The sequence below is a fragment of the Ranitomeya imitator genome, chromosome 1, assembly GCF_032444005.1.
Source record: "Ranitomeya imitator isolate aRanImi1 chromosome 1, aRanImi1.pri, whole genome shotgun sequence".
In the NCBI taxonomy this organism is placed as follows: Eukaryota; Metazoa; Chordata; class Amphibia; order Anura; family Dendrobatidae; genus Ranitomeya; species Ranitomeya imitator.
The window spans coordinates 1,061,440,355-1,061,458,937 of NC_091282.1; the positions used below are offsets into that span (position 1 = coordinate 1,061,440,355).

At 40.9% G+C, this 18,583-nt stretch overlaps 1 protein-coding gene across 4 annotated transcripts in view; it reads right to left on the reverse strand.

Moving 5' to 3' along the window:
* The window catches only part of FSTL5 (follistatin like 5), a 1,350,822-nt gene that overhangs the window by 13,133 nt on the left and 1,319,106 nt on the right, over positions 1–18,583 (reverse strand). For all 4 annotated transcript variants that reach the window (XM_069744171.1, XM_069744169.1, XM_069744172.1 and 1 more), the window contains one exon: positions 2,568–2,692. In XM_069744171.1, the coding sequence (XP_069600272.1) occupies positions 2,568–2,692 (125 nt within the window). The remainder of the gene's footprint in view (positions 1–2,567; positions 2,693–18,583) is intronic.

An 18,583-nucleotide genomic window follows, 5' to 3' on the forward strand; every position in this document is an offset into this window, starting at 1 on the left:
GCCAGGGAAGTTACATGGCAATGTGGATGCCCTCTCCCGGATTCACTGTCTAGTGTCTGATGGTGCCAAAACCCCTGGCTTTGAACAGAGGGGGGATATGTAACAGAGTCACTGGCTTTGTAGAGGAAAGGTACGTGTCACTGCGTATGCATTGGTCGGTGATGTGAAGCCAAAATGTTTTTCAGTTTCCAGCATACTAGGCGCTGAGAGGTCATGTACAGAGTTCAATGGGCCGGTTTTAAGTGAGCACCCTCATTGTGGGTGGGAGGGTGCTCACCGTACCCATTTCCCTGCTGGACCTGCAGGTGCTTGAGGACCTGCAGTGATGTAATGATCACGTGACTAATACATGTGATACAGTTAGGGCCAGAAATATTTGGACAGTGACACAAGTTTTGCCATTTTAGCTGTTTACAAAAACATGTTCAGAAATACAATTATATATATAATATGGGCTGAAAGTGCACACTCCCAGCTGCAATATGATAGTTTCCACATCCAAATCAGAGAAAGAGTTTAGGAATCATAGCTCTGTAATGCATAGCGTCCTCTTTTTCAAGGGACCAAAAGTAATTGGACAATGGACTCTAAGGGCTGCAATTAACTCTGAAGGCGTCTCCCTCGTTAACCTGTAATCAATGAAGTAGTTAAAAGGTCAGGGGTGGATTCCAGGTGTGTGGTTTTGCATTTGGAAGCTGTTGCTGTGAGCAGACAACATGCGGTCAAAGGAACTCTCAATTGAGGTGAAGCAGAACATCCTGAGGCTGAAAAAAAAGAAAAAATCCATCAGAGAGATAGCAGACATGCTTGGAGTAGCAAAATCAACAGTTGGGTACATTCTGAGAAAAAAGGAATTGACTGGTGAGCTTGGGAACTCAATAAGGCCTGGGCGTCCACGGATGACAACAGTGGTGGATGATCGCCGCATACTTAATTTGGTGAAGAAGAACCCGTTCACAACATCAACTGAAGTCCAGAACACTCTCAGTGAAGTAGGTGTATCTGTCTCTAAGTCAACAGTAAAGAGAAGACTCCATGACAGTAAATACAAAGGGTTCACATCTAGATGCAAACCATTCATCAATACCAAAAATAGACAGGCCAGAGTTAAATTTGCAGAAAAAAACCTCAAGAAGCCAGCTCAGTTCTGGAAAAGTATTCTATGGACAGATGAGACAAAGATCAACCTGTACCAGAATGATGGGAAGAAAAAAGTTTGGAGAAGAAAGGGAACGGCACATGATCCAAGGCACACCACATCCTCTGTAAAACATGGTGGAGGCAACGTGATGGCATGGGCATGCATGGCTTTCAATGGCACTGGGTCACTTGTGTTTATTGATGACATAAGAGCAGACAAGAGTAGCCAGATGAATTCTGAAGTGTACCGGGATATACTTTCAGCCCAGATTCAGCCAAATGCTGCAAAGTTGATTGGACGGCGCTTCATAGTACAGATGGACAATGACCCCAAGCATACATCCAAAGCTACCCAGGAGTTCATGAGTGCCAAAAAGTGGAACATTCTGCAATGGCCAAGTCAATCTCCAGATCTAAACCCAATTGAGCATGCATTTCACTTGCTCAAATCCAGACTTAAGACGGAAAGACCCACAAACAAGCAAGACCTGAAGGCTGCGGCTGTAAAGGCCTGGCAAAGCATTAAGAAGGAGGAAACCCAGCGTTTGGTGATGTCCATGGGTTCCAGACTTAAGGCAGTGATTGCCTCCAAAGGATTTGCAACAAAATATTGAAAATAAAAATATTTTGTTTGGGTTATGTTTATTTGTCCAATTACTTTTGACCTCCTAAAATGTGGAGTGTTTGTAAAGAAATGTGTACAATTCCTACATTTTCTATCAGATATTTTTGTTCAACCCTTCAAATTAAACGTTACAATCTGCACTTGAATTCTGTTGTAGAGGTTTAATTTCAAATCCAATGTGGTGGCATGCAGAGCCCAACTCGCAAAAATTGTGTCACTGTCCAAATATTTCTGGCCCTAACTGTATATAACTGGACATATGGTTCAGTCTGTGTATTGTTTTGGGAGAGAGGTGGAACTCCCACATGGCTCCCTTTGGAGTTAAGGATGCTGTGTGCATATCATGAAGTGAAGCCTGCAGGACTTGGACTCTGACAGACTTTATCTTTGTTTTACCTTTTTGCCAGAAAGGCTCTGTTTGTTTTGCTGAACCCTTCAAAGGTTTATGCTGCCTACAATAAACCAGCAGGTGATTTACTACTAGGACTGGTCCTGTGCCTACCTTGGTGAAACAGCGGAGCGAGGCAACCCCTCACACAACAAAGACTAATCTGTAAAGCAGTGAGATGTAATTAGGCGATTAAGCTTGGAGTGAAAGTTGATGGGTAAGAAGAATATTCTTCAGTTTTCCTACTGTATAGTATTTTCTTTTAAGAATGCCATTTTTACATGTCTAATCATTGACGTAAAATTTTTCTTTTTCCTTTTCTAATATATTAAGCTAACCTTCTATTGTTCTGGAAATTTGGCCCATGCATCATTTTACTTTTTACTTGTCTGTTAAGTATAACATCTTTCATACCTGATATGATTGATAATCAATGTTGTGCTGGGAATGAAGAAGTCGTCAACTCTGTCAAAATGTTTTCCAACAGGCTGAGTATGTATAGTATGATGTGAAATACTTCCACTTGCTTGCGATATTACCTGGAAACAAATAAAACATGTTTTTTCAGAAAATGACTAGTTAGCAAAGTTAACACTGTGGTACATAATACAAAACACTGGTTTGTGAAACTTCAAATCGGAACTTTGCATGGAGTGTTACTTTGTCTGCAGATGGAATAAGAAAACTGCTTACAGAGCAATAAAGAGAACTGTATATGCACAAGAAAAGTGTCCACTCACTTTTTCAAGTGCTTGTGACAAAGATCGCTTGGTCCTAAATGAGCCCTCTCTGGTGGATAAGAACAAAACAGTTACGTGTGTATGTGTGTATATATTCAGTGCCTTGCGAGAGTATTCAGGTCCTTGGAACTTTTCATCCCTTTCCCACATATCATGCTTCCCACATGAAGATACCAAATGTAAATTTTTGGTGAAGAATCAATAACAAGTGGAACACAATCGTGAAGTTGAACGAAATGTATTGGTTATTTTACATTTTTGTGGAAATTCAAAAACTGAAAAGTGGGGCGTGCAATATTATTCGGCCCCTTTAACTTAATACTTTGATGCATCAACTTTTGCTGCGATTGCAGCTGCAAGTCACTTGGGGTATATCTCTATCAGTTTTGTACCATCTTCCATGTCCCTGCTGAAGAAAAGCAGACCCAAACCATGATGCTGACACCACCATGTTTGACAGTGGAGATGGTGTGTTCAGGGTGATGAGCTGTGTTGCCTTTACGCCAAACATGTCGCTTGGCATTGTTGCCAAAAAGTTCAATTTTGGTTTCCTCTGATCAGAGCACCTTCTTCCATATGTTTGGTGTGTCTCCCAGATGGCTTGTTGCAAACTTTAAACGACACTTTTTATGGATATCTTTGAGAAATGGCTTTCTTCTTGCCACTCTTCCATAAAGGCCAGATTTGTGCAGTGTCTGACTGATTGTTGTCCTATGGACACTGTCCCACCTCAGCTGTAGATCTCTGCAGTTCATCCAGAGTGATCATGGGCCTCTTGGCTGCATCTCTGATCAGTCTTCTCCTTGTTTGAGATGAAAGTTTAGAGGGACGGCCGGGTCTTGGCAGATTTGCAGTGATATGATACTCCTTTCATTTCAATATGATCGCTTGCACAGTGCTCCTTGGGATGTTTAAAGTTTTGGAAATCATTTTGTATCCAAATCCGGCTTTAAACTTCTCCACAACAGTATCACGGACCTACCTGCTGTGTTCCTTGGTCTTCATGATGCTCTCTGTGCTTCAAATAGAACATTGAAAATATCACAGAGCAGGTGCATTTATATGGAGACTTGATTACACACAGGTAGATTATATATAGCATCATTAGGCATTTAGGACAACATTGGATCATTCAGAGATCCACAATGAACTTCTGAAGTGAGTTTGCTGCACTGAAAGTAAAGGGGCCGAATAATATTGCACGCCCCACTTTTCAGTTTTTGAATTTCCCAAAAAAATTAAAATAACCAATAAATTCCGTTCAACTTCACAATTGTGTTCCACTTGCTGTTGATTCTTCACCAAAAATTTAGATTTGGTATTTTTATGTTTGAAGCATGATATGTGGAAAAAGGTTGAAAAGCTCCAGGGAGCTGAATACTTTCGCAATGCACTATCTATCTATCTATCTATCTATCTATCTATCTATCTATCTATCTATCTATCTATCTCTCTCTCTCTCTATCTATCTATCTATCTATCTATTTATCTATATATATGCATAAACACACACAGTTGAAACAGAAGTTTGCATACACTATGTAAAAAGTCACATATGCATGTTTTTCTCAATATCTGACATGAAATCAGAATAATTATTTCCTGTTTTAGGTCAATTAGGATTGCCAGAATTATTAACAATTGCCAAATGCCAGAATAATGAGAAAATGTTTTAAGACATTTTTATTGCTTACTGCAAAGTCAAACGTTAACATACACTAAGATTACCATGCCTATGAACAATTCTGGACTGTCCATATGATGAGGTCATGTGTTTGGAAGCTTCTGATTTTTCTGGTTTTCTGGCAACATCTGAATTAGAGACACACCTGTGGGTGTATTTTAATGCACACTTGAAACACACTGCTTCTTTGTGCAGCATCATAGGAAAGTCTAAAGAAATCAGCCAAGATATCAGAAAGAGAATTATGGAGTTGCACAAGTCTGGCTCATCTTTGGGTACTATTTCAAGATACCTGAAGGTGCCTCGTTAATCTATACAAACAATTAAACACAAGTACAAAGAAAATGGGAATGTCCAGCCATCATACTGCTCAGGAAGGAGACGGGTTATGTGTCCCAGAGACGAACGTGCTTTGGTCTGTCATGTGCATATCAACCCAAGGACAAAATCAATAGACCTTGTGAAGATAATGATGGAAGATGATAAGATTGTGTCAATATCCCCAGTGAAATGAGTACTGTATCAACATGGGCTAAAGGGCCACTCTGCCAGAAAGAAACCATTACTCCAAAGAAACCTAAAAAGATAGATTAATGTTTGAAAATGCACAAAGGAACAAAGACTTTAATTTTTGGAGACATTTCCTCTGGTCTGATAAAACTAAAATTGAACTTTTTGGGCATAATTACCATCGTTATGTTTGGAGGAAAACTGGAGACGCTAGGAAGCCTAAGAACACCGTTTCAACTATAATCCATGAGGGTAGTAGCATCATGTTGTGGAGTTGTTTTGCCGCAATATGGACTAGTGCACTTCACAAAATAGATGGAATCATGAGAAAAGAAGATTATGTGGCAATACTGGAGCAACATCTCAATACATCAGCCATGATGTTAAAGCTTGGGCAGAAATGGGTCTTCCAAATGGACAATGACCCGAAGCACATTGCCAAAATGGTAACAAAGTGGCTTAAGGATAACAAAGTTAATGTTTTGGAGTAGCCATCACAAAGCCCTGATCTCAATCCTATTGGAAATTTTTAGGCAAATCTGAAAAGATAGGTGCGAGCAAGGCGACCTACTGTGCAATCCTGGATCAGGTACATCAGTTTTGTTAGAAGGAATGATCCCAAATTCTGACCAACTATTGTGAGAAGGACATCCCAAACATTTGTACAATTAGAAAACTTGTTTTAAGAAAAAAACTTTAAAACCGTAAATTAAGGACTGTATTCCCAATATTTTGATAGATATATATATTAATATTTGGGATTAAAACATAACTTTTAATATGCAATTAGAGCAAAACGTAAAAAACAGACACAGCATACAACAAAACCTGAATGCCATAAAACAGGTAGTTTATCATGGCTACTTACTAAGTGTCACTACAGCCAAGGAGATAAGGGGAAATAAGAAACACATTATCCCCTTATTGCACCTATGCCCAAGGGGCCAGAATAATTGCATGTAAATGGCTGAGTGTAAAGTAAGTATAATAAGAACAGTTGAGTGATAAGCACCAATAAGAAAAATAAGCAGCTGCCAGATTAACCATTAATAAATCAGGTAAAACAAAATACAACCTGTATCCTAGAAAAACTCCATGTATTTAATCCACCATTGATCCACTATGTGCAGCTCCTATAGTGCCAAGATGAGTATAATTCCCCACATTCAATTTTCATGTGGTAGCTTACACAGACAGTTATATACAAATGGAACTCTCTCACCCAAGGCTTCCGATATCTCCCAGTTGTTAAGTATCAACTCTTTTCAAAGGCCCATCAGGATGTAGAGCAATATTGTGCCCCCGGGAGGTGGTCTCTGTCCTAATATATATTTTTTCATAGTATGACTATGATATTATTATATATTTTTTTACCTAGTAGGGTCACTTGATTTTGACATCAATTTTCTGTGTTCTCTTCATATATGATGGAGTTTTTCATTTTTTCTGCTATTCTATTCAAGTTCGCTACGAAATTATGTATATACTTTGTTTTGTTCAAATGTTATGTACTAAATATTATTTTGTATTGTCTTATATTCAGGTATCTCTTGATAAAGGCTTATAATATAGCTGAAACGTTGAATTATGATACCCATACCATGTACCTTAATGGTCCTTATGTTGTGCGATACTTATTGATCTGAAAGAGAAGACTTATAAATATCTCAAATAAACTTATTTCCATTTTTGACTTGAAAACAGTGTGCCGGATTTTTTCCTTGAGATTATCTAATAGGAACCCCAACATGACCCTTAAAAAATGGATGCTGGATAGGTCTACAGAACTTGTTTCCAAAATGCATTAGACTTGTATAGATGTTCTTTTGCATACTTCTGACACTGAATTTTATGGTGAGGATGCAGAGGAGGTTTTCTCTGATTACTCTTCCTTGAAGGCAATATTTTTGCACGTGTAACTGAACAGCAGAGCAATGTATCACAACTCCAGAGTCCGCTAAATTTTCAGAAGGTATTTTGCAGTCAAGTTTTGATTTGCCTCTCTAGCAATCCTACGAGCTGCTCTCACTGAAATATTGTTTGGTGTTCCAGAACTTATCTCGACCTCGACTATTTCTGTTAACTGACATTTCTTAATTGCATTTAAAACTGAGGAAAGGACAACATGAAAATACTTTGCTATCTTCTTATAAACTTCTCCTACTTTATAGGCCTCCACCATTTTTGTTTTCAGAGTGCTAGGCATCTGCTTTGAACAATCCTTGGCTGCTGTTTTTTGACACAAGATTTGAGGAGGCTGGGTTTTTTAAAGCAAGGAAATTTGCATCACCTAGCCTTTAGTATCGATAGTGAACAAGCCATAAAACTAACAGGCTAATCTGAAATCTTAGTGAAAGTTATATGAGCACAAAAAGCTGAAAAGGCAGGTGCAAGCAAGACAGCTTACAAAACTGGATCAGTTTTGTAGGAGGAATGGGCCTAAATTCTGAACAACTATTTTGAAAAACTTTTAGAAGGATATCCCAAACTTTTGATCCAAGTTGTTCAGTCTAAGGGCAATGGTACCAAATATTAAATAAATGTAAGTAAACTTTTGAGTTTGCAGTAAGTAATAAAAATGCCTTAAAACATTCTCTCTCATTATTTTGGCAATTAGCAGTTATTGATAATTATGGTAAACCTAATTGACCTAAAACGGGAAGGGTTTATTCTGATTTCATGTGCGATATTGAGAAAAACAAGCAAATGTGTATTTTTATATAGTGCATGTAAACTTCTGATTTCAACTGTATTTATATATATATACACATAAATATATATATCTATATATATATGTATATAGATATATATATTTATATATATACAACACCAAAAATATATCCACCAAAGAAAGACCATGAAGGAAATATAATAATACCACCAAAAGACTGCCTTCACACAAGGTCAGTAAAAAACAATTAACTTTATTTTAACCAAACAAAAGTAAAATATACATATAAAATACAGTGGGAATACACCAAAGCACAGGAATAGGCGGGCAACCCAGATATGAGTCCCAAGAAGTAATAACATCATATAAATAACAACCAAATCATATTTTGACGCAAAGAAATCAATGTGCAAGTGACCATGGTCCTCTTGAGGACCCGTTGAAGTGCCATTAAGCACGAAACGGCCGTTGTCCGTAGCTGATCCCGTCCCTCCCTGCTGTTCGTTTTTTATGTCCTAATAAAGTGAAGTATACCACACCAGGGGGGTAAGTGCGCTCCAATCTTTTTTCTATTTTTCATTGGACTTATGATGTCATAAAGGTTGCCTCGACCAATCAGCGACGGGTACAGTCTGCCGCGAATTCTGGAATCATCATTGTCCTACTACGGGGGCATGCATATTCTAGAATACCCGATGCATTAGAATCGGGCCACAATCTAGTTATCATAATAATCACATTATTTAAGACCCAAATTTTGAAAATTTAAAGGAAGCAACAGTTTAATAAAAAAAACACAAGTCTCATTTAGGAGCCTGTAAAAGCCATCAATAGTCTTTGTACAGCACCGGGCAATTTAATGTGGTAACGAATATGAATGCCTTATCTAACTAACAATCTGTGAACAGACATACTGTATATGCTGACAAAGGACAACGAACAGTTGCTGACTGTTGTGTCTGTGCAACTGCATGTTGTGGGCAGGAGGCATCAGTGCCTGCTTCCTGGACAGCAGCTTGGGAAGGCCATAACACAGGGAAGGGACAGTGGTTTCACCCTCAGACACAGATTTTGTACTGTGTCTGTGTACAGATTTTGTGGCATTCCACCCACCTACTGGGGTGCTATGTATATGAGCAGTTTTTGGTGTTATGTCTCTCTCAGACAGCTGAAAGATGCCATGATGGGAACATCACTTACACTTACACAGTTATTACAAGATTGAGAGTAGAAATGTGACCACTGCACAATGTACAAAGGTTTCAAAAAATTACCCCAAGGGGTCTGTAACATAGACGCTAAAAGAGACCATGATGGGGACCTCACAATATATTTTGTAGTTATAAATTATCATTGCTAGAGATAGGGTGTACACCTTTCATCATTGCACAATGTACAAAGGTTTCCAAAAATTACCCAAGGTTCTGCATCATACATTCTAAAAGACACCATGATGGGGACCTCACAATACATTTTGAAGTTATTTATAGGGAAGAAGTTGAGTCAATAATTAGGACAGCAATTCGAAGTGAAATGAAAACCAAATACATCATGTAAGAAATGATGATGACATGTCAAACAAAGATGGACCTAAATAGAGTTCAGTACAGTATGATTAGGTACACAAGAACCAATCATAATAAAAAGTGCAACATTTTTTTATTAACAAAAAAGAACCAAAAAGATAGACAAAGTTATTAAAAAATGGGAAACCAAAAATTTGGCAACAGAAACCCACCACATGTTATAAAGTGGTTGTACATAGAAATGTATAAACTAACACACTTCACAAGATAATACATCCAAAAAAAGCAAATAATCTTGGTTAAAAAACATTCTCCTAGAGAAGTGTGGAAAACTACAAATAAAAAATCAAGCTAGCACAAAGGTTACCTCTGGTGGGTGCTGTGCTTGCCCCTATGCACATTTTGGCTATTGCCTTCTTCTGTCAGTCCTCACATATCAGTGATTCACCCCCACTTGGCATTTGTTTTGTGTGTGGCTGAGTGTTACTCTGATGGGCATTGAGAAGCTGGAACTCAGATACTGCCCTCTGCTGCTCACTAAGCCTTGCCCACATATGAAAGGTCGAATTCCAGCATGTGGGCAGGTCATAAATCAGTCGGTGATGAGGCAAATTAAATCTTTGCTGCAGCGAAGCAAGACCGTCGAAAGATTACTTTTGAAAATGTGCGCTGACACAGCAAACCTTGGCAAGCAGGTCCAACAAGTCGGGGTATGTTTTTAAAAATCACTGAACAACCAAGTTCAACACGTGGTCCATGCGTGGAGTGTTTACTAGCTTGCTGAGCTTTAAAGCTGTCTCCAAGTCCCACCCATTATCCCACACAACCAGACCTGGTTGGAGAATCAGTGGGTAGAGACACTGATCGATCTGTTATTTTATCCCTTTCAACAGCTCTGCTGCATTGCGAGCTTTATCACCTAAACAGATGAGCTTCAGCAGGTCATGCTGCTGCTTCAACAAGGCAGTGCTGCAGACCTCCCAGCTGTGGAGTAATGGGGAGGCTAGTACCACTGAGGATGAAGAGGAGGAGAGACAGGAACTGGAATTTGAGGAGACTGAAGCCCTAATGGAAGTTGGCCCCGCTATTCTTGGTGTGGGTAAGATGTGTGATGTCCCACCCTCTGACAATATCCTAGACTCCACGAGATTCACCCAGTGTACCATCAGGGAAATGTAGCATTGCTGTCTACAAGAACTTATCCACTTGTCTGTGGTTGAGTGGACCTTCCCTGTGACTGCGTTGGCCAGAGCCAACACGTGCTTATGTAATGAGGGGATGACACACTGTGAAAAATAGTTGCGGCTGAAAATCGAGTACCGTGGGGCTGCCACCACCAGAGGTCAAAGGAAAGACTCAGTTCCCACAAGCCGAAATGGCTACATTTCCAGGTCTAGCAATCTGGCAATGTGAGTGTTAAGTGTTTAGGTCTATGGGTGGGTGTATATTTCTGCTTCCAGAGAAATGTCTTACCCAGGGACAACTAACTGTTGTGTGTGTGCAGCCACAGGTTGTGGGCAGGTGCTTGACTGCCATTGGCTTTTACATGCCGGATGTGCTCAGGTTGGCATTGTTCTTGCATCTTCTTAGATTGGTATGGCAGATGCTGCAAATTATAGTTGTTTTGTCTGAAGGACCTTCAGAAAAAAATGGCCTTACAAGAGAACAATACACCCTTTGCCTGTTATCTAGCCAAGTGGGGGGCTCTGTGGAACAGTTGACCAAGTAAATCCTCTGGTCAAACCACTTCCTCTTCTTGCCTGGTTTCGTGCTATGGAATCAAAACTCTCTGCATTGCTGTGCTCGCTAGGTGAGCCACCATGCCAGGTTAGATCAGTGACCTCATTATGGACCACTTCATCTTCCAATTCACCAATCTGATCCTCTTTCTGAGTTTCAATTTTAGGCTGACCTGATGGCATCTGTGCATCTTGATTATCCTCCACTTCTTCAGACATGAATTGACCTTCCTGAACGTGGCTTTCTCCTGGTTGTGGTTCCACAATTGTTTGGGTATCACTGCACTCCCTGCTAATGACCCTCTGTAATGGTGCACATTGAGAGGCCTGAATAATTACAAGGGAATGTAAACAGTTGCTAGGATTGGCCAGCATTGGGGTTATATGTCTCCTGGGACTCTTGAAGGGGGTAGGAAGGTGAACCAAGTTGAGGATTCAGAGTCTCGGCCTCTTGGCTACTGAGATTGGACCGTGTGGAAGACTTGTTGGTGATGCTTGTCAACACACTGGAGCTTTTGTCTGCCATCCAACCCACAATATCCTCGCACTTGTCTGGGTTTGATAGTGGTGTAGCACGCTGACCTAATTTTGACAGGAAGCTAGAATGAGATAGTCACCTTCTGATCTGTCACATGGCCTAGGAGAGCACCACCACATTCACATGCCTTAACATCAACTTTTCTCATATTGAATTCATAATGAAAAAAAAATTCCTGGCTTTATTTTTTACAAGTACGCTCACAGATGTGTTATGTACAAATTCCCTGTATACAGCAATGTGTGGCTATCTATTTTTCTAGATATCAGCTCTATTACACATGGCAACAGCAGACTTTTGAAAATTACAGGTAAATAGTCACATTTGCATATCTCAGCAGGCTTTGCGCCAGTCGCACAACTGCTAGATAAAGATACACTATTTATTTAACCAATAGAAAATTGGTCGTTTTTATATCGCCTTGCTGACACACAGCAAACAGCAGACAAAGGAAAATTATTGCCACTGGTGAATTGTGACATTTGCACATCTCTGCACGGATTGCGCCAGTCGCACTACTGCTAGATAAAGATATGCTATTTATTTAACCAATAGAATTTTTTTTATTTAAAAATGTTATGCAGCTCCAAAAACTTGGTTTAGTATATGCTGGCATTAACTAATATTATTTGGCCCCAAAAATAGCTGCTTTGTATGTTATGATAGTGAACAAAACCCTACTGATCTCTCCCTAATGCCACACTCTGTTACTAACCCTAAACTATACAACACAATGCAAACTAGCAGAGATCTGCAGCATGTACTTGCAATAACGATGTGATAACACCAAGGTGCCTGGCTTTCACTCTACATCATATTAAATCTCTCCCTACGTTACTGTATCTCCACCTAACAAGAAAATAATCTTTACCCTCTTGAGCTCTTAAAAGAGCTTTTTGGAATTACAAACTCTCCCTACACTCACACTACACTCTCCCTATACTGCTTCCATCAGCATTGTGTGCAAGATGGTACTGGTAGGGATTTATTATCCCTATGACGCTGTAATACCAGCCAATCATAATAATGACACACCAAAGATGGTACCGGCATGACTGTGATTGGCAAGCAAGCCCAGCATGTTCATTGGTTGCAAAAAAAGCACCAAACATGTTGTGCGCGCCACTAGAATATACCAAGTCTGCTATTTTTAGGCTGGGGTGCCAATATCCATGGCTCCTTACCAACCTGAGAATACCAGCCTCCAGCTGTCTGTTAGCAAGGCTGGTTGTTAAAAATGGAGGACCATTAAATTTTTTAATTAATTATTTAAATAATTATAAAAACAGCTTTAGAACCCCTCTTCTTAATAACCAACCTTGCTAAAGCTGAAAGTTGACGGTTGCAGGTTGCAGACCCCAGCTGTAAGTTTTGCCTGTCTGGTTATCAAAAATACAGGGGAACCCACAGCGTTTTTTGTATTATTTATTTAGAGCGCAGATGATGGCTGATAAATACTCCCATCAGCTGCTCCTGATTTCGCTGTTATTAGTGGTACAGGTGTTGGCTGATGGGAGCAGTAGTCCTATCAGCTGACACCAGTGACAAGAGGTCACGCTGTCATTTTACAGCATGGGAACCATGGCTGTCTGACCACCGATAATGATTTTACCGCTGATCAGAAGCGGTGTTTTCCACACTGTCATGCACATGACAGCTCAACAAACACCTGGTGTTTTGGTGGCTGAACCCAAACAGTAACACAGACTTCCTTGTGAAGTCCGTGTTCGGTGTTCGTGCCCGAACAGTAGGTATTCGGTACAGACGCCAAATTTAACTGTTCGGGTTTGCCTATCTCTAATTAGGACGATTGTCTCAATTCTTTGGTCCGTAAAGTGATTCAACACTCATCATTTATTTTTCTGTTTTCAAAGTGCTGTGTATTTTTCATACATTTTTTACTTTTATTACCAAAATCTCAACTTTAATACCATCATTTCTATCTAACAACTGCAAATTGATTGTGTGGACACACCAACAGCTTTTATCTTGTTACAAAATAAAATAGGAAAGCATCAGCCCTTTGTTTAGCTAATGTTTAATGCATAGTAAATACACTCTGCACATGCTGATGCATTAAGAATGCCCAGTTAATGCTTCCCATAGGCGTAATAGCCTTTTCTAAATCTGTACAGTATCTATTATGTGACTCACAATATGCTCCTACTTTATGCTACATTTTTATTAGTTTTTTTATTACTGGGACACTAGTGAACCAGCATTATGTTATTGTAAGCACATTATTGATATTTCTGTTGAAATGTGGCAAAATTGAAGTTAGAGAGAAATGAAGGACTTTTAAGTATAAAATTAGTATTGAAAACATTTTTATTTTATATTTTTCAGCAATTATCTAATAAAAACCTTTCCTATGTCATTAACACGTGAATAAAATTACTATTTTAATTATGAGTGTTTCTAATTTCCAAAAATGTGAATGCAATGTTGCAATTTGCAGTCTGGAGAATGAGCAGTCTGATTGCTAGATATTCCTGAGATATGCGGTGTATGCTTGCATGGTTGCTGTCATAGATAACTCATCCCCACACATGTTTCTAGATTGTGTGCTAGGTAGGGGTGACCTGACTTCTGCTCACATGCATCGTCTTATGTTTGTGATTTGGGTTGCGCCTCCTGTTTTTTCGCCATCTATGTTGCCCAGTTCAAACCTCCGATCAGGTAATTGGGACTTGGCTCATTCATATGCTGTCACATACCATCTGATGCATTTTGCGGATGAGCCACCATTCGCTTCGGATACACTTCACGCACTGTATCAGACTGGCCTCCTTGCTTAGTATCAATATTCCAATGATTCATTGACTCTCTAAGGGCTTTAAATGAATATCTGTCAATATATATCAATCCCCAGAAGAAGGCCAGCACCAAAATGCATGTGAGCCGGATGACATGTAGTCTGGATACCTTAATAGATAAATTTGCGCTTCTGTACCTCCAGTTATGTACATTTTAGCTCTTAAGAGTCTTTTCTGATCTTTTGGTTCTCAAACTAATATGGAATATGTTAATTTGTTTTTCTTTATTATTCCACTAAACATGCAGGTGTATGTAATATTGGTATATTTGCATTCCTAAGATAGTAGAAGCTCCTACTGTGAAAGAAGACATTTCTAGCATTATATGATTGCCTATATTCAACTAAGTATGCAAATTCATATTTGGGTCTAGTCACTTAAGTTGTTAAAGGGTTTGTACATGACTAACATATTGATAGCCTATCCATATTAAAACTTATCAATATGAGATTGTGGGGTCTAACACCCAGTACCTTGACTAATCGGCTGATTTGCTTTGTGAGTTATCAGTTACTAGATGGTGGCCTGATTCTAACGCATCGGGTATTCTAGAATATGTATGTATGTATGTATGTATGTATGTAAGTACGTCGCGCTGTGAGTGGGGGTTAAATTACACGCTAATATCGCTGATTGGTTGTGCCCGGCTGGCAGATCAGCGAAGCGTGGTTCAAATCTGGTGCCAATTCGCGGCCGGACGGCGCCTGTCGCTGATTGGTCGCGGCCGGCCGGGCACAACTAATAACCAAATCGGTGTTTACATACCACGCCAATAACACTGATGGGTCGCGGCCAGCCGTGAGCTACCAATCACTGAAGCGGTATTTAAATCCTGTGCCAATATTGCTGATTGGTCGCGGCCGGCCGGGCACGACCAATCAGCCATGCGTGGTTTAAATCCTGCGTCAATTTGCGGCTGGACTGCGTCTGTCGCTGATTGGTCGCAGGATGTCAGGGGTTTGAGGCGCTGGATGTCAGGGGTTCGGGGTGCAGGATATAGCACAGTCACGTAGTATATAACACAGCCACATAGTATGTAGTATATAACACAGCCACAAAGTATATAGCACAGCCACGTAATATATAGCAGCCACACAGTACATAGCACAGCCTGTAGTATACAGCACAGCCACGTAGTATATAGCACAGCCACATAGTATATAGCAGCCACGTAGTATATAGCACAGCCACGTAGTATGTAGCACAGCCACGTAGTATGTTGCACAGCCACGTAGTATATAGCACAGCCACATAGCATATAACACAGCCCACGTACTATATAACACAGACAGCCACGTAGTATATAGCAGAGCCACATAGTATATAGCACAGCCACGTAGTATACAGCAGCCACATAGTATGTAGCAGTCACATAGTATATAGTAGCCACATAGTATATAGCACAGCCACGTGGTATATATCAGCCACGTAGTATATATCAGTCACGTAGTATATATCAGCCACGTAGTATATTGCACAACCCACACAGTAAATAACACAGCCCACTCAGTATATAATGCTGCCATGTAGTATACAGTATATCAGTCACACAGTATATAACACAGCCCACGTAATATACAGCAGTGTGGGTACCGTGTCTCTGTTACAAAAAAGAATTAAAATAAAAAAATGTTATATACTCGCCCTTCGGCATCCACCGAAGTTGTTTAGATGCGTGCGACGCTGCCGCCAGCTTCCGTTCCCAGAGATGCATTGCAAAATTACCCAGATGACTTAGCAGTCTCGCGAGACTGCTAAGTCATCTGGGTAGTTTCGCAATGCGTCTCTGGGAACAGAAGCCGGCATCAGCCTCACCGCTCGCACGCATCGGTGGACGGCGGAAGGTGAGAATAGCCCTCTCTCCTCCTGTACCAGTTATGACTTGCATTGTTTAAGATTATTGTACTTATTTTTATTGTGTATACCCCTCCTCACATGTAAAGCGCCATGGAATAAATGGCGCAATAACAATAAATTATAATAATAGTAGCACCATTTTTTATTATTTTTAACATTATATCTTTTTACTATTGATGCTGCATAGTTCGTCACACAGTGTTAATAGCAGCATTAAGGCTACGTTCACATTTGCGTTGTGCGCCGCTGCGATGCAACGCACAACGCAAATAAAAACGCACCAAAACGCACGCAAAAACGCTGCGTTTTGCAACGCATGCGTCCTTTTTGCTGAAATTTGGACGCAAGAAAAATGCAACTTGTTGCGTTTTCTGCGCCTGACGCTTGCGGCAAAAAAACGCATGTGTCGCACAACGCAGCACAACGCATGTCCATGCGTCCCCCATGTTAAATATAGGGGCGCATGACGCATGCGTCGCCGCTGCGTCGCCCGACGCAAACACGCAAAACGCTAATGTGAACGTAGCCTAACAGACTGTGTTACACCACGTTATGCTGTGGTGTAACGCAATCGGTTTAACGGACTACTAAAACGCTATGTGGGCGGCAGGCGCTGACTGGGAGGGGAGTATGGAGGGGGCACTGACTGCAGGGGAGTAGGGAGCGGCCATTCCGCGGCCAGACTGTGCCCGTCGCTGATTGGTCGCGGCCGACTAGCCGCGACCAATCAGCGACTTGGGATTTCCGTGACAGACAGACAAACTGACAGGCAGACAGACAAACAGACAGAAGTGCCCCTTAGACGATTATATATATATAGACAAGTTAATGAAAGATCAAGAGTAGCAGTATTTAGTGCAACATTTCATGAAGTTCAGTGTTTATCCTCTCAGTGCATTAACCGCAACCTTTAACCATTAACTATTTTACTACTCCAGAGAGGCAGCTAAATTGTTACATGATAAAACCTATAAATACACCAGTGAAGACCCAAAAATATATAGCTACTGTATGAGCGGTCACGTGGGGCCGCTCATTTACAGTAATGAATATGAGGCTCCACCCCTATGGGAGGTGGAGCTGCATATTCATGATTATAATGGGCGGCCCTACGTGACCGCTCATACAGTAGAAGGTGCGGCCAGGACAGGAAGCAGCACCAGCGAGGGAGCCGGGTGAGTATTTTAACAGCGGGCAGGCGCACAGGGGGTGGGAGGGGGGTGGGAACATGGATCTTTATTTTAAACACAAGAAAAAAAAAAAAAGGATTATTCATATCTTCTCTACAGCAAACGCTGCTGCAGAGAAGATATGAATGGCGGCTTCAGCACCACGTGGGGGGACAGCGCTTACTGTAGCGCTGTCTCCTGCACGGCACACGGACTGCACACGGACAACGTCCATGTGCGGTACGTGTTTTACACTGAACCCATTGACTTTAATGGGTCCGTGTAGTCCGTGCGCTACCACGAACACTGACATGTCTCCGTGTTTTCCAAACGGACACACGGTCTGTGAAAACACGCTGACATGTGCAGAGACACATTGATTTCAATGTGTCTACGTGAGTCAGTGTCTCCGGTACATGAGGAAACTGTCACCTCACGTACCGGAGCCACTGACGTGTGAAACCGGCCTCACACAGCAAGATTTTGGGCAAGGAGACCTCTGGTCAGTATTTTTGTTTTCATGTATATATATGCTCATACTTCTGAGGATTTTAATTCTATAGCTGTTTCCTCGAAAGTTAATAACATATTAATAACATATTTATTTTATTTTTCCATGGCATCAATTGTACCTCATTGCATTCATACTAAATGCTGTTAAGATTTTTACTTTAGTCTCTTGATTGTTACTTTAATATATCTGGATCACTTCTGGGGCGGCTGCGGACTGGTATTTGTAGCCGGGGGGGGGGGGTGGCAATATCCATGGCCCCCTCCCTAGGCTATGAATATCAGCCTGCAGCTGTCTGCATAGCCTTTCTGGCTATAAAATACATTGGGACCCCACATCATTTTTTTGGGGGGTCCCCCTATTTTAATAGCTGCGGGCTGATATTCATAGCAGGCTACAAATATTGGCCCCCGGCCGTCAGCTTTACCCTACTGGTGCAGAAAATTGTTCGGGAGCCCACGCCGTTTTTTTCCCTTTTTTTTTAATTCAACTCTCATTTAGGCCTCTTTCACACATGTGTCAGTACGTGTCCGTCGCTATGCGTCGGGCCGACGTACCGACGCACGTTGTGAAATTTGTGCACAAGTTGGGCAGCGGATGCAGTTTTTCAACACATCCGCTGCCCATTCTGAAGTCCGGGGAGGAGGGGGTGGAGTTTTGGCTGCGCAT